At 36.3% G+C, this 14,616-nt stretch overlaps 1 protein-coding gene across 1 annotated transcript; it reads left to right on the top strand.

Annotated features, from left to right (window-relative positions):
* The first annotated feature begins 4,897 nt into the window (after positions 1-4,897).
* Positions 4,898-14,054, top strand: LOC149414300 (serine protease snk-like). The gene is made up of 7 exons (XM_089643702.1): positions 4,898-5,176; positions 6,831-6,946; positions 7,682-7,807; positions 8,891-9,030; positions 11,270-11,349; positions 11,442-11,573; positions 13,645-14,054. The coding sequence occupies exons 1-7, from the start codon at positions 5,057-5,059 to the stop codon at positions 13,795-13,797; spliced, it is 867 nt and encodes a 288-aa protein (XP_089499828.1). The 5' UTR covers positions 4,898-5,056; the 3' UTR covers positions 13,798-14,054.
* The last annotated feature ends 562 nt before the right edge of the window (positions 14,055-14,616 follow it).

Below are 14,616 nucleotides of genomic sequence, written 5' to 3'. Positions count from 1 at the left end.
AACAATATATAGTATATTTTCGGCACATTCCAGAGAGGAAGATACTCTTAGCATCTCCGTGATGTAATACCACAATTCAGATTTAAAACGTTGCTTGTAATAGCTTTAGCGATGTTTGGTGAATAGCCAGGTATTTCTCCACCTTCCTTTCCTCCAACTGTCCCCCCCTCCCCATTACCTTGAGCCTCACAAAACAACGCCAATTGGGGATACCGTAGTCTCACTAGCTCCAGACTGTGGGAATCTTTTGGGGTTAAAAAAAAAATGAAACACTTAATATTAAAACATACGGCTTCTTCGCCGGACAAATCTTCCGGACAAAACTTTTAAACCGATATTGTGATCAAATACGCAACTATATATGTTTTTTAAGGCGAAGCTTAATGCTAAATCACTATTTTGATAACAAATTGGTGTACATTATGAATACCAAAAAATATTATTTAGTTAAATTGAAGGTTTTCCTATCGTTTTGCTTGAGTAGAATACAAATAAAAAAATAACTTAAAAAATACAGTATTATAGCTAAGATTATCTGTGACAATTTCACTTGATTAACTTTTTTACTTTCTTATAAAATTATTTACAAAATAAATAAAAACCAGTTATGTGCTTGAAATCGAACGTTTCTAGACTCCGTTTGTCAAGCGATTTCAATGTCTATTACCTACAATATAAGGTATACCAAGAATATTCACATTTTTTGCTTTAGCTTCCTCCTAAGCAATCTCTTTATTTTGAATAACAATCTGATTCAATGCGTTTTATATAGCGAACAAAGTATTACTATTATTATATTTCTAGTGTGGACAAAAGCAATAACTCAGATTTTTATCGCTTATTCCAGCTGATTAAAAAATCAATTGAATTGTTTTCTTGAACAATGTATTTCTTCTCGCAAATACTCGGGATGTGTTTTGTGCTGATTTTCAAAACATCTGATGGAAATGTGGGTGACAGAGCTATGGCAGGTAAACGAAATTCACTCCATGATAAAATAAAACCGTGACAAAAGAGAACACAATTGCCAAGTGATGAAAAATAACTTTATTTAGCCGTAAATCAACCAAACATAACCTGACCAAACCTGAGATTCAATGGTAACGATAATGAGTTGTAACGATAATGTTACCATTGTTTGTATTTTTTAATGTAAGTGTGTTAGTTAGTGTTAGTTTATGTATGTTAGTAAATATAAATGTCATTAAGACAGTAGTTATAGGCCTTAGTCATAAGTCACTAGTTTTAAGTCAGTAGTTATGAATCTTATTCGTAAGTGACTAGAAATTAGTCTTGGATGTAAGTCACTAGTTATTATACAAATATTATTATTGTGTGTTAATTTATTTAAATAATGTTACCGTCGTAATGGTGATTATTTTGAATGTGATTTTAACTTGATCATAATGATCGTTGTGAGAATTATGTTTCTTAACCTTCCGATTGGTAATATGGCCCGCACAGGCCATTTTGATTTTCAAAAGTGATTTTCTTTTTTTTTCCGTTGACTTTTTGACAAGCGGTATTAATATACTATACAACTCGGCAAGCTATGTCAAATAGTTTTATTGCCGATGAGTTTGTGTTTAGTTGGTAGAATAAAAAAAAATAAGACAAAATTTCAAGGGCTGTACCATATGGCCTGGACAGGCCGTCGCGTATGGTATCAAGGTCAAGTTGGGTCTGCAATTAAGATACCAACTACCCGCTCTGAGGTCAAATTTACACCGGAAAACTTCTAGATGCTGATCCTGACCCGAATAAAGGTACACGGGTAGGGTTGCCATCCGTCCCGATATATCGGGACTGTCACCTTTATTGAGCTATCTGTCCCGACGTCCCGACAAAAGCCTTAAATGTCCCGATTGAAATTACGCAATGCAAATGTCCCGATTGAGAGTGCGTCCCATAGCCCATACGTGCCGTGAAGTGCCGTTGGACGGGCGCAGGCGGCCGGTGGGTGGCAGGTACCCCTACCTAGGAGAGTGAGAGAGAGACGAGAGCGTCGCTTCGCCGCTATTTAGTCGCTCTTTGAATGCCAGCCGTATAGAACGATTGTTTTGATTTTGTGTGGGTGAGTTTATTCATTTATTTACGAAAATGTCTGCAGTAAGAAAGAAGAAGTGCCATTTTTCGGACGATTATACGAAAGAGTGGAGTTTTATAAAGAAAAGACGTACGAATGAAGAAGCGTTCTGTGTTACGTATAATAGTTTTATATCAATTACTCATGTAGGTAAGGCTGACGTAAAGCACCACATTTCTACGACCAATCACAAAAAAGGTTCGCTGTTGTATCTACATCAAGGCCTATATCCGGATTTATGATTAAAGAAGATACTCAAGAAGAATTGCTTATTGCGGCGGCGGAATTAACGACAGCTTATAAAGTTGTCAAACATCATCAATCTTTCTGTTCACTTGACTGTAACATAAAACTGAATGCTACAATGTATATTTCTCTAAAATCGCAGCAAAACAGTCCACAGCAAGAACCAAGGCTACAGCAATTGTTAAAAATATTCTCGCTCCACATTCTGTGTCACAAATAAAAGGAAACATGCAAGAAGTTTCGTATTATGGAATAGGCACCGACGCGTCCAATCACAAAGCTGAAAAGATGTGTCCTTTAGTTGTTTTCAATATTTCACTGAAAACGATGGTTGAAACGAGATTATAAAGGTGAAGGGCATGATTACCTCAGGAAAGGTTGTAACATAAGTGTAGTAAATAAAAGAGAGGAGAAAATGAATTCCAAAATACAACATTTATTTCTACATCTTTTAAATAACATGAGAACTCTTTTAATTAACGACAAATATCTCAGGCGTGTGCATCAGCCGAAGGTTGAATGCACGATTGGAAATTTAAAAATTGCATTGAGAGCGACAAATGGATGGTGACATTTAATATTTAACTAACCTGCTGATTGGTAATAATGGGCGCCAAGCGATGCCGTAGGCAAAGCTAATATTTTTATGCGGAACGATGGATGACCAAAGGCAAAATACTAAACTGCGGCGTCATCATCGTTCGTAAATGGTGTCGGCTCATGGCGTGGTTCGTGTCTCCTCTCTGTTCACAACGTCCCGGAAGCGCAGCCTGATGAATACTGAATCGTCGAGCTGCTCGTCTTGACCGCGAGCCCGTCCCTCGTTGTCGCGGAGTTGCCATAGTTGCGGAGTTGCCATAGCTAGCAGCTGTAAATCAGAGATGGGCACTGAATGTTGCTAAGACTCTGTAGCGGGCTTGAAATAACTGCTACATGGTATCCAACAGAAGCTATTGAAGTTTGATTCTTTAAAAGATGAAACATCGGACACTATTTCCAAATATTGTCTCGACACTTTAAGACAATTGCAGATTCCACTAGATAAGCTGATTGCTTTTTGTGGTGACAATACTAATACCAACTTCGGAGGGCTTGAAAGACGCGGTCCTTGCAATGTTTTTCATTAAATAAAAGAATTTGGAAAAACCTATAGAAAGAATTGGATGTTCACCTCATATTCTGCACAATACTATATCAACCGCTGCTGGAATCTTGTCTGTGGATGTCGACTTTATCGTCCTCAAAATATTTAATTATTTTTCAATATACACTGTTAGGACGGAGAAGCTAAAAGAGTTCTGTTCCTATGTTAATATTAATCATCAGACTCTTTTGTCACACTCAAGAACAAGATGGTTATCATTAATGCCCGCGGTTGAAAGAATCCTGAAACTATTGACACCACTCAAAAGTTTTTTGATTCGGAAGAAAATCCACCTAAAATTATTTCAGATTTCTTTAAAAGTCCGATCAGTGAAATTTAATTCCTCTTTCTGCATTCCAACTTGAGTTTGTTTTAAAATAATATAAAAAACGTTGAAAAGAACAAGTTGTCTATAATTGAAATCAGAAAAATATTAAACGAAACGCATAACACCCCGATTGAAAGGAAATCTGCCAAATTTATTGGCATGCAAACCAAAATCCAAATGAACAAACTTAAAAATGAGAATCCAACTCCTGAAACAACAGTTTTGATTTCAAGATTTGAAGAGGAAGCTGTAGCATTTTATAATACAGCTTCCGAGTATCTGAAAAAGTGGTCTGTTTCGTTTGATAAGTGCTCGATTGGATGACACTATCTGAAATCTCAGAATGGGGAAAAATCGAAAACACTTTTTTATACCTGAATAGTAATGCTGTGAAGACTTTCAGCGATAATCTCTTTGAACAACATAATTATCTTAAGAGCTTTCTAGAGGCTAAGCTTGGTTCGGAAGAATGGAATTCGATCGATTTGGTTGCAGAGAAGTGGCTTTACCTTTTCAAAGAAACTGAAAATGCCTTCTTTTGAAATTATGCGAATATTTATTTTCTATTCCTGCTCACAACGCTACAGTAGAAAGAGTTTATTTCATTAATGTCGGCCCAATGGACTAATGAACGAAATCGCCCGCTCCCAGAGACTGTGGAGTAGATTTTACAGTGTCAAGTCAATTATAACATGACTTGTACAGAGTTCTACAATTATGTTAAAAGGTACCCAGAATTGTTGAGAAAAGCGAAATCTTCTGAAAAGTATGGCCAGCCAAGTACTTCTGCTAGTACCAATTAAAGTAACCTATAAAACAAACATATTTACTTACTTATTATAAAATAAAGAAATTGTTTAAGTATTACAAAAAATTTATTTTCTCCATCCTGAAACGTCCCGACGAGACCCTGGCCGAATATGGCAACCCTATACACGGGTGGTGTTGGATTTAGTTGATGTGAGAAAGATGTTAGATTAGTGTGTTAAGAATGATGTTACTATGATTGATGTGAGAAAGCTGTATGATTGGTGTGCTTGGAATGATGTTACTATGATTGATGTGAGAAAGCTGTATGATTGGTGCTTTTAGAATAACGTTACCACGATTGATTTGAGAAAGATGTTAGATTGGTCTATTTAAAATTATGTTTCTATGTCTCGATAATGGTGATAGTTGTGAGGATGGTGTTAGTTGATCTGTTTAAAATGGTGTTACTTTATATCGATAATGGTGATAGCTGAGAGAAGTAATGATACCTTGTTGGGTTTTAGAATGTAGGCGACATGGACAGGCCATGGTGGAATGCCAGCGAATTCTATTCCACTCAAAGCAGAGGGTTCCAGCCGATATACTAGAATTTCCTCACATGGTAAGCATTTGTTCCAATATCACAAAATCGTAAATAAATATAAATCTTTTTTTTTTTCTTTGTTTTTTTTTTTAAAGAAAGTCAAACATTCCTGGGTTACGAATAACCTAACAATATTTGAAAATCTCCTACTACCACCACAGTAAGCTGAAAATGTTGCTTGTTTTGTGACGGAGGACTTAGCCAGCCGAGGAATTGAACACACTACGCCTGGCCGGGACCCAAACGCGATGTCAACTCGGCCTTGCATCAATTGGTCAAAAACCTTTATTAACTATAAATTTAAAAAGTATCAAATTAATAACTCGCTTAACCCCACCACGCGTTGAAGTGGCTCTGTCTGTGTGTGCAGATAGATAAACAAAGTGCGTGTTCCTTTTATGGCCGAATTAGACCTGCCGAGTGCTCGGTCGAGTCACTCGCTTTGTTACTCCGTCGAGCAACGTATTGGAATGTAGAGGTAATCACTTGTAGTCTAGAATCCCAAAACAACCAACCCTACGTCATCGAAACTACATTAGTCAACAACAAACCCTCCGTCATTGAAACTAAATTAGTTAACAACAAACCATGCGTCATCGAAACTAAATTAGTTAACAACAAACCCTCCGTCATCGAAACTAAATTAGTTAACAACAACAAATCCTACGTCATCGAAACTAAATTGGTTAACAACAAACCATACGTCATCGAAACTAAATAAGTTAACAACAAACCCTCCGTCATCGAAACTAAATTAGTTAACAACAACAAACCCTACGTCATCGAAACTAAATTAGTTAACAACAAACCCTAAGTCATCGAAACTAAATTAGTTAACAACAACAAACCCTACGTCATCGAAACTAAATTAGTTAACAACAAACCCTAAGTCATCGAAACTAAATTAGTTTACAACAAACCCTCTGTCATCGAAACTAAATTATTTAACAACAACAAACCCTACGTCATCGAAACTAAATTAGTTAACAACAAACCCTACGTCATCGAAACTAAATTAGTCAACAACCAAGTTTCAAGTTTTGCTAAAGTCCTATTAAAGTTCTGTTATTATCATTGTTCTGTTAAACAACCGTAATTAAATGTTTCGATTTGGGAGGAACCATTTATTTGATAACCAACATCCCTGCCATAAGTCACCCCAAGTTCCTCGCTACGTTTAGTGACTTAGCAGGAATGCCCGGGTTCATGGGGTGAGTTTTGTCTAGGTGTTGGTGACGGATGGCGTTTGCTCACTAAACTCTGCGGTGAGTTGGATCGGGAGAGACTGGTTGAGGATGACCTTTTGACCTCTCCAGCAGGCCTCACTCAGAACATCGCTTTGCACCGCAGTGGGAGGGATGAATTCAAACGACCCCCATATTCCGACCCACCCCTCATATATTTTTCCTTCCCAGAACTCCTTCTCCTTCCTTTCCCTAAAAAGACCCTCCACACAGCATCCCCAAAGATGACAACATTCCAGAGGGATTTCGGAGGGCCTCCTGTGTGGAGCAAATGTAAGAAAAAACAGAACTTCAATAGAACTAGAATTTTAACTTAAATAATATTAATCAACCCATTCTAAGTGATAATCGGGTTTACACATTGGAAACGCCGACCACACAATTATGTTCGTTAATTTTCAATTCAGTGGAAAAAACGGTATTTTCAGGTGATGCTTGGCTTTGACCCTCAGCACAAAGGAGAGATCGTCTACAACTGCGGTGGCTCCCTCATCAGTTCACTCTGGGTGCTTTCGGCAGCCCACTGCTTGGGGGATACTAGAACGTGAGCATCTTCATGTAATCTCATCTAATCTTCATGTAATCTCATCTAATCTTCATGTAATCTCATCTAATCTTCATGTAATCTCATGCAATCTTAATGTAATCTTCAAATAATCTCCTTTAATCTTCATCTAATCTTCATGTAATCTCATGTAATCTTCACGTATTCTAATGAAGTCTTCAAGTTATCTTCATGCAATCTCATGTAATTTTCATGTCATCTTCATATAATCTCATGTAATCTTGATGTTATCTCATGTAATCTTCGTGTCATCTTCATGTAATCTCATGTAATCTTGATGTTATCTCATGTAATCTTTGTGTAATCTAGGCATTCACAATAGACTATCAACTGTCTGCCTACTGCATTTCCTAACATATTTGATCGCCAAACTGAGAACATGTTTGTTTATTTTTGAAGTTTTATTTAGATGTAAGCAAATTTTTTCACACATCTAATAATAACAAATAGAAAGTACAAATAGGATCATAAAATTATACGGAAAAAATTTGGTTGTTTCTCTCTAAACAAATATTCTCTCTTCAACCAAGCATTATCTAAAATTACATCCCCTACATTGTTGAATAAAACATCCCATCTCTTATAAGTCTGAATTCTACTCCAATCTTGCAGATATTTTTTAAATTTACCAATTTAAAGATAACAAATATATAAAAATTCACCTTCTGTCGCTCCATAATTTGAAACGATGGCCTAAAGAACATTTGTTTATAGCGGCCCCCCAGTAAAAGCGAGGCTAGGCACGACCACCCTGGAGGACGAAGAACTAGAAGAAGACATTATACAGGAAAGGGACTTGGTGGAGCTGATAAGACATCCTGACTATAAGCCACCCGTCAAGTAAGATGTTCTTTCATATTCAAATTCAAAAATATGTCAGGAATCTTTTCGACTTCCTTCAAATTTGAAGGTTTTTAATGTCTGGATTTAAATGGTAGTCTACTCGTGAATACACCTACTTGAATATCGTGGACCCTCAATTTTTATTCTCGCTTACATGGACCGCCAACCAAACCGAAATCAACCCCTGGGGGTAGACCTTTGAGGATCTGGTAAGGAGACAATGAAAGATAATATTGTATTGTATCAGAGCGTTTATTCTAGGTCAGTAGAATTGCGCAGTTGATAGATGACTCTGGACCGATGAGGATGACACCAGGTGTAGACGGCGATGACGGCGATGGAGTGGTCGAGGCAGTGGTCAGTGAGTCGACACCGCGTTAGTGGAGACCGGATTCGTGGATGTGTTCTGCACTGGTGAAATCTTCCGGGTACTCCAGTGTGAACAAGGTAGCCGAAGGTTTGATGGATCTGGTCGGCAGATGAGTGGGAGATGCAGGCCGGCGAAGTTGTCGCAGGGTTTAGGCGCATAAGGTTAGCGCTAGCCAGGAATTATAGCCGGGGCCAGGGTGCTGATGTGATCCCGAGGAGTCCATAATGATTTGTAGTCCGTGCAGAGCCGGGTGTAGGTGATGGTCTTGTAGAGGCGCGTTGAAGAAACAGAGGGGCGCGACGCGCGGGAAGCAGTCGCAGCGCTCGCTAGTTGGTCACTCGTAAAACTGCTAATTAATAACTTATTAAGTACATTTCGCCCGGGTGCACGAGACCATTTCAGACCTGTAGGCAGGAACGCTCGCATTGCATCTAGAGTGTTCCCGCTACAATGCGTTTTGCATTGGGGATCATTCCATAATATTCTCGCAGCATCGCTACAAACCACTCTGGGAACCTCTGATCTAGAGTGCTATGAATTTCGATAATGTTCCGAGGACGGTCTCTGGCGATTTGCAGATGTTGGTAGTATTATCTCTATAAGCTACCAGTGGTTGTTGTTAAATGAATAATTATAGTAACTAATAACTTTACGATAAGTTCGTCTACTGTATCTACGATTATATCCAATAATGAAATTCTGTTTTACAGATACAATGACATAGCCCTAATGAAAATGGACAAACCGATTTCAGACCTCGGACAGTTCATTAGAATAGCTTGCCTCAAGATGGTCCACAGCGAGAACATCAAAACCGCCAGGGCTTCTGGATTTGGTAAAACAAGTTATGGTAAGAAAATTGAGAAATATCCCTTCACTCTTCTGGCATATTGACCGTTATATTTCTTAAAGATACTGTCAGAAAGTTGGAAATTTTTTGTATTTTTGCGCATCTGAATAAAACCAACTAAATGGAATATTACTGAACGTATCCGAAATTTAAAAACTGTTTTATAAAGGCGATAAAATAGGTTTTCAAATTTTTTTATTAGAAATACACATTTGTGTTTAAATATATTAAAATTTTGAAATCAAAAATTAAAAAGTTTCAAAAATACTCACAGTTGGTTTTTTCGGCTAAACACTGACCTTAAATCATTTATAATGAAAAAGAAAAACACATTTTTACTGGATAAATGTATTATAAACATTACCTCAACCTCACTTTTTGTCATTTCATTTAAAAATATCATGGAGGTGTAAATTTTAATTATCCTGTGTTTGAAAATATACCTTGGTGTTTATTTTTCTTCCTAACATCGTTTACTTCATATTTCTAAGGATGACACAACGATTTCCATGAGACAATATGGGTTGTTCCGATAAGCGAACAAATTAGCTTGATGGGTAAAAGCCGTTTGTTCCCAAAGCCGAACAAATTAGACGTAGGAGTCAATATCTTTTAGTATCTTTCTCATTCCAATAGCCCTGACGAATCAGGATCCTCCACTTCTCTGCGCCTCATAGGGAATCAAGAACAACGCCGTTCCGGATTTAGCTGATAGTTGATCACTCAATCGCATGGGTAAAAACGTCTGATTCTCCTGTTCAACACTTTCCTAGTAACCACGAGTTTCTCTTGATTCGATCGCTCAGTTTGACAAGCAACGTGTCCAAAGTATCTAGGATACGCTGATGGTAGACAGTTGATAACCCATACAGTTTTTTAGCACCATGCACACTCAAACAGTTTTCCTCCGGAACTATGTCATCTTTTGGGGTGTTGTGTGAAGGGTCTTTTTAAGAAAAGGAAGGAGAGGAAAATCCGGAAAGGAAAAGTATGAGGGTTGGTTAGGAATCTGGGATCAGTATGTTCAGGAGTGACGGACGTGTGAATCCATGACTACGGAGAAAAATGATTCTGTTAAAAAAAAGTGACAGCATGCCTTCAACTTCACGATAAAATATTAGTCATTCATAATACAAGAAACACAATAAAAATCTCGAGTAGCTCAGAGTTCAGTTGGAGCGTTTATTTAATAATGCACAATAACAATTACTTCACAATAATAACGCGTTTATTTTACGGGATAAATACGAATAGGCACTATATTATTCGGCGTGGAATGCAGGCGATATCTAGGTCAAGGTTACGAGCGTGCGAGCTGGTTGACTCAACACTGAACACTCGCTGCGTCAGGCCTATTTATATATCCCAGCTGGTGGCGGCAGTAAGCAGACCGCTGGTAAACTGGAGACAACTCGCTTAGTCTGGGTACTTCTGGTATTTTCGATGGCGCTGAAATTATGCCTAGGCAACAGGCTAGAACCTTCTAGCGAATGCGCGTAATCAACTGTGTCTCGAAATTTCGAAGCCCATGCATTTTAAACCGGTCGGCTTTCTGAAACACTATAGCAGTATCGAACATGTTATATTACGAACCGTCCTCATAAAGCTTTTGCTTTTGACTGATTTTTTTGATAGGAAAACGAATTATTTGACCAGATTTTAATAAATTAACAATATTTCATATCAGCAAGTCGAGATAGCCGAGATGGTCCTGCTGGAGAGGTCAAAAGCCACCCTTAACCAATTTCTCCCGATCCGGCCAGCCATGCATCCACCTCCAAGGCCTAGATAAAACTCACCCCATGAACTCATGCTCCCCTGCATGTCACTTGGGGTGACCTGCATAAGATGAATATATATATATGCCGGTGGGGAGAGCAGTCTTGCTGTTGAACAGAAATAATTCGGATATCGACATATTTAGCATCGGTGAAGCTGCCTTTAAAAGGCAAGCTCTATTGATGCTGGTATAGTTTATACACCGCTAACTATTATGTAATACAATTTTACAAATATACTTAAAAACGAAATAAAATGTAATTTTGTAATGTTTTTAAAGGAATAAACAAATTGAATTGAATTGAATTGAATTGAATTGAATTGAAAAAGAATCCCCACCCGCCTCCAAATAAAAATAATAATAATGTGTGGCTGGCTGTCCACGTGGACCTACGCAATCTTCTCCAGCATCTCATCTTGCTCGCCCAGACTAGATATTTGTAACTAATTATACTTTTAGATAACACTGACGGAAGCCTCACTATGATGCATGTAGATCTGGACATAATTCCCCAATCACAGTGCAACAATTCACTGAAGGTAACAATGTTCATAGTTTTATGTTAACTGTACTTTATTAGAAAACATTGCAGTGGGTAGAATCTTGCCATTAAAGATTTATATACTTGCAGACGATGATGCGAAGAGGAGGAGTCCTGAAGTTGGGAGTAGTTTCTAGTCAGATCTGCGCTGGGGACCTTGTAAATGGAGGGAAAGATACCTGTCAAGGAGATTCTGGGGGACCTCTGCAGATTCAACCAAAGGTGAAACATTCTTCCATACTCATTATTTACACTTCATTCTTCATTTTTTATTCTTCATTTTTCATTCTTCATTTTTCATCATTCATCATTCATTACTCATCATTCATCATTGGTCATTCATCATTGGTCATTCATCATTCATCATTCATCATTCATCATTCATCATTCATCATTCATCATTCATCATTCATCATTCATCATTCATCATTCATCATTCATCATTCATCATTCATCATTCATCATTCATCATTCATCATTCATCATTCATCATTCATCATTCATCATTCATCATTCATCATTCATCGTTCATCGTTCATCGTTCATCATTCATCATTCATCATTCATCATTCATCATTCATCATTCATCATTCATCATTCATCATTCATCATTCATCGTTCATCGTTCATCATTCATCATTCATCATTCATCATTCATCATTCATCATTCTTCATTCATCATTCATCATTCATCATTCATCATTCATCATTCATCATTCATCTTTCATCGTTCATCGTTCATCATTCATCATTCATCATTCATCATTCATCATTCATCATTCATCATTCATCATTCATCATTCATCATTCATCATTCATCATTCATCATTCATCGTTCATCGTTCATCATTCATCATTCATCATTCATCATTCATCATTCATCATTCATCATTCTTCATTCATCATTCATCATTCATCATTCATCATTCATCATTCATCGTTCATCGTTCATCATTCATCATTCATCATTCATCATTCATCATTCATCATTCATCATTTATCATTTATCATTCATCATTCATCATTCATCATTCATCATTCATCATTCATCATTCATCATTCATCATTCATCATTCATCATTCACCCTTCATCATTCATCATTCATCATTCATCATTCATCATTCATCATTCATCATTCATCATTCATCATTCATCGTTCATCGTTCATCATTCATCATTCATCATTCATCATTCTTCATTCATAATTCTTCAATCCTCATTCTATATTCATCATACTTCATTTTTCGTTCTTCATTCATCATTCATCATTCATCATTCCTCATTATTCATTCCTCATTCTACATTCATAATTCTTCATTCTTCGTTCTTATTCATTATTTAGCTACATTCTTTATTATTCATTCATCGTTCATTTATGCTTCATTATTTATTCATCATTTATCATTCATCATTCATCATTCATCATTCATCATTCATCATTCATCATTCATCATTCATCATTCATCATTCATCATTCATCATTCATCATTCATCATTCATCATTCATCATTCATCATTCATCATTCATCATTCATCATTCACCATTCATCATTCATCATTCATCATTCATCATTCATCATTCATCATTCATCATTCATCATTCATCATTCATCATTCATCATTTATAATTCATCATTCATCATTCATCATTCATCATTCATCATTCATCATTCATCATTCATCATTCATCATTCATCATTCATCATTCATCATTCATCATTCATCATTCATCATTCATCATTCATCATTCATCATTCATCATTCATCATTCATCATTCATCATTCATCATTCATCATTAATCATTCATCATTTATCATTCATCATTCTTCATTCATTATTCATTCTTCATTCATCATTCATCATTCTTCATTCTTCATTCTTCATTCCTCATTCTTCATTCCTCATTCGTCATTCATCATTCATCATTCTTCATTCTTCGTTCTTCATTCATCTTTCTTCATTCTTCATAAGAAGCAGCTTTATTAACCAGTGACACAATATTTATTTCGAACTGTCTTACTTCTGTATATCTTTCTTAATGAATATATAAAATATTTCTCAACTAGGTACGTCTATTTGATATTAAAATGTATGTACACTTTTCACTGAACTCCCTTTGAGTTCGTATTATTGTATAAAAATATTTTCTTTTTAATTGTATAATGTTGTCTTATTAATATGCTCGCCACTCGTCTCGAGTACTTTGTCCTTCGGTCCGGCTCCTATCCTCTTTCTCGGTCTCTGCCTCACAGTCGCTTCCTCTGTACTTAATATAATTTATAAAATTTCAGAATCCAGATTGCAAGGATTCATTCTTCCTTTACGAGATACTCGGGGTGACATCCTTCGGGAGATTCTGCGGATTTAAGAACTCCCCCGGAGTGTACACGCGAGTCTCCGAATATATAGCCTGGATAGAAGACATTGTCTGGCCTATTGTTTAGTGATTCTGCAATAAAATCTTTAAAAATGGCTTACTTCACGTTTTTTCGTCTAAACATTGAACCAAAATGACTGATAACGAAAAATAATACATATTTTACTGATAGATGTATTATAAACATTACTGCCACCTCTCTTTTCTTTATTTCATAATATGTTTCATGTTATCAAATAAATAATAAAAGATAACAAATTGGAATTGAACAACCAACGCCAACGTTAATTGAACGCCAACGGGAATTGAACCCGTGCCTTCTGATGTCCGGTCAAGTTCTCTGAAACCACTGAGCTATGTCGCCTTATTTCCAACACGCCAAATGATTCCATATGTACTAGAACCTCAATCAACAATTACTGCTTATTATATTTTTTCCACCTGTAAACAACCAACTTTATTTTTGTGGGAAAGGCTTTGTTAGTGCTAAATTTCTCACAAGATGGCGTCGAGAACTATAATATCTTCATTTATTGGTGAAATATTTTTGATTTGTCAAATATTATTATTGTTAAATGCTAATGTTTATAATGCAAAGTTTTATACATAGCACAAAGGAAAACAAATAATTATAAGCAATAATTAGTCGCCTGAAATATCAATACAAATTGAAAATTTGTTATCCTTTATGCTATGCATAAAACCTTGTCTTATAAACATTTGTTTATCATTAAAAAATAATCAATAATAAAAGTTCTCAAAATATCTTTATATTTTGTGGTTTCATAGAGGTGTACATTTAAATAATATTCTTCTGTGGTCAACTTATAGATTTGAATACAAAGCATGTTGTTTTCTATTTCTAACATCATTTAGTTCGTATTTC

This window comes from Hesperophylax consimilis, chromosome 20, assembly GCF_061612785.1.
Source record: "Hesperophylax consimilis isolate HC1 chromosome 20, BYU_Hcon_1.0, whole genome shotgun sequence".
NCBI classification, from domain to species: domain Eukaryota; kingdom Metazoa; phylum Arthropoda; class Insecta; order Trichoptera; family Limnephilidae; genus Hesperophylax; species Hesperophylax consimilis.
Note: the sequence above shows the minus strand (reverse complement) of the source record. Positions and strands in the feature narration are given on the sequence as shown.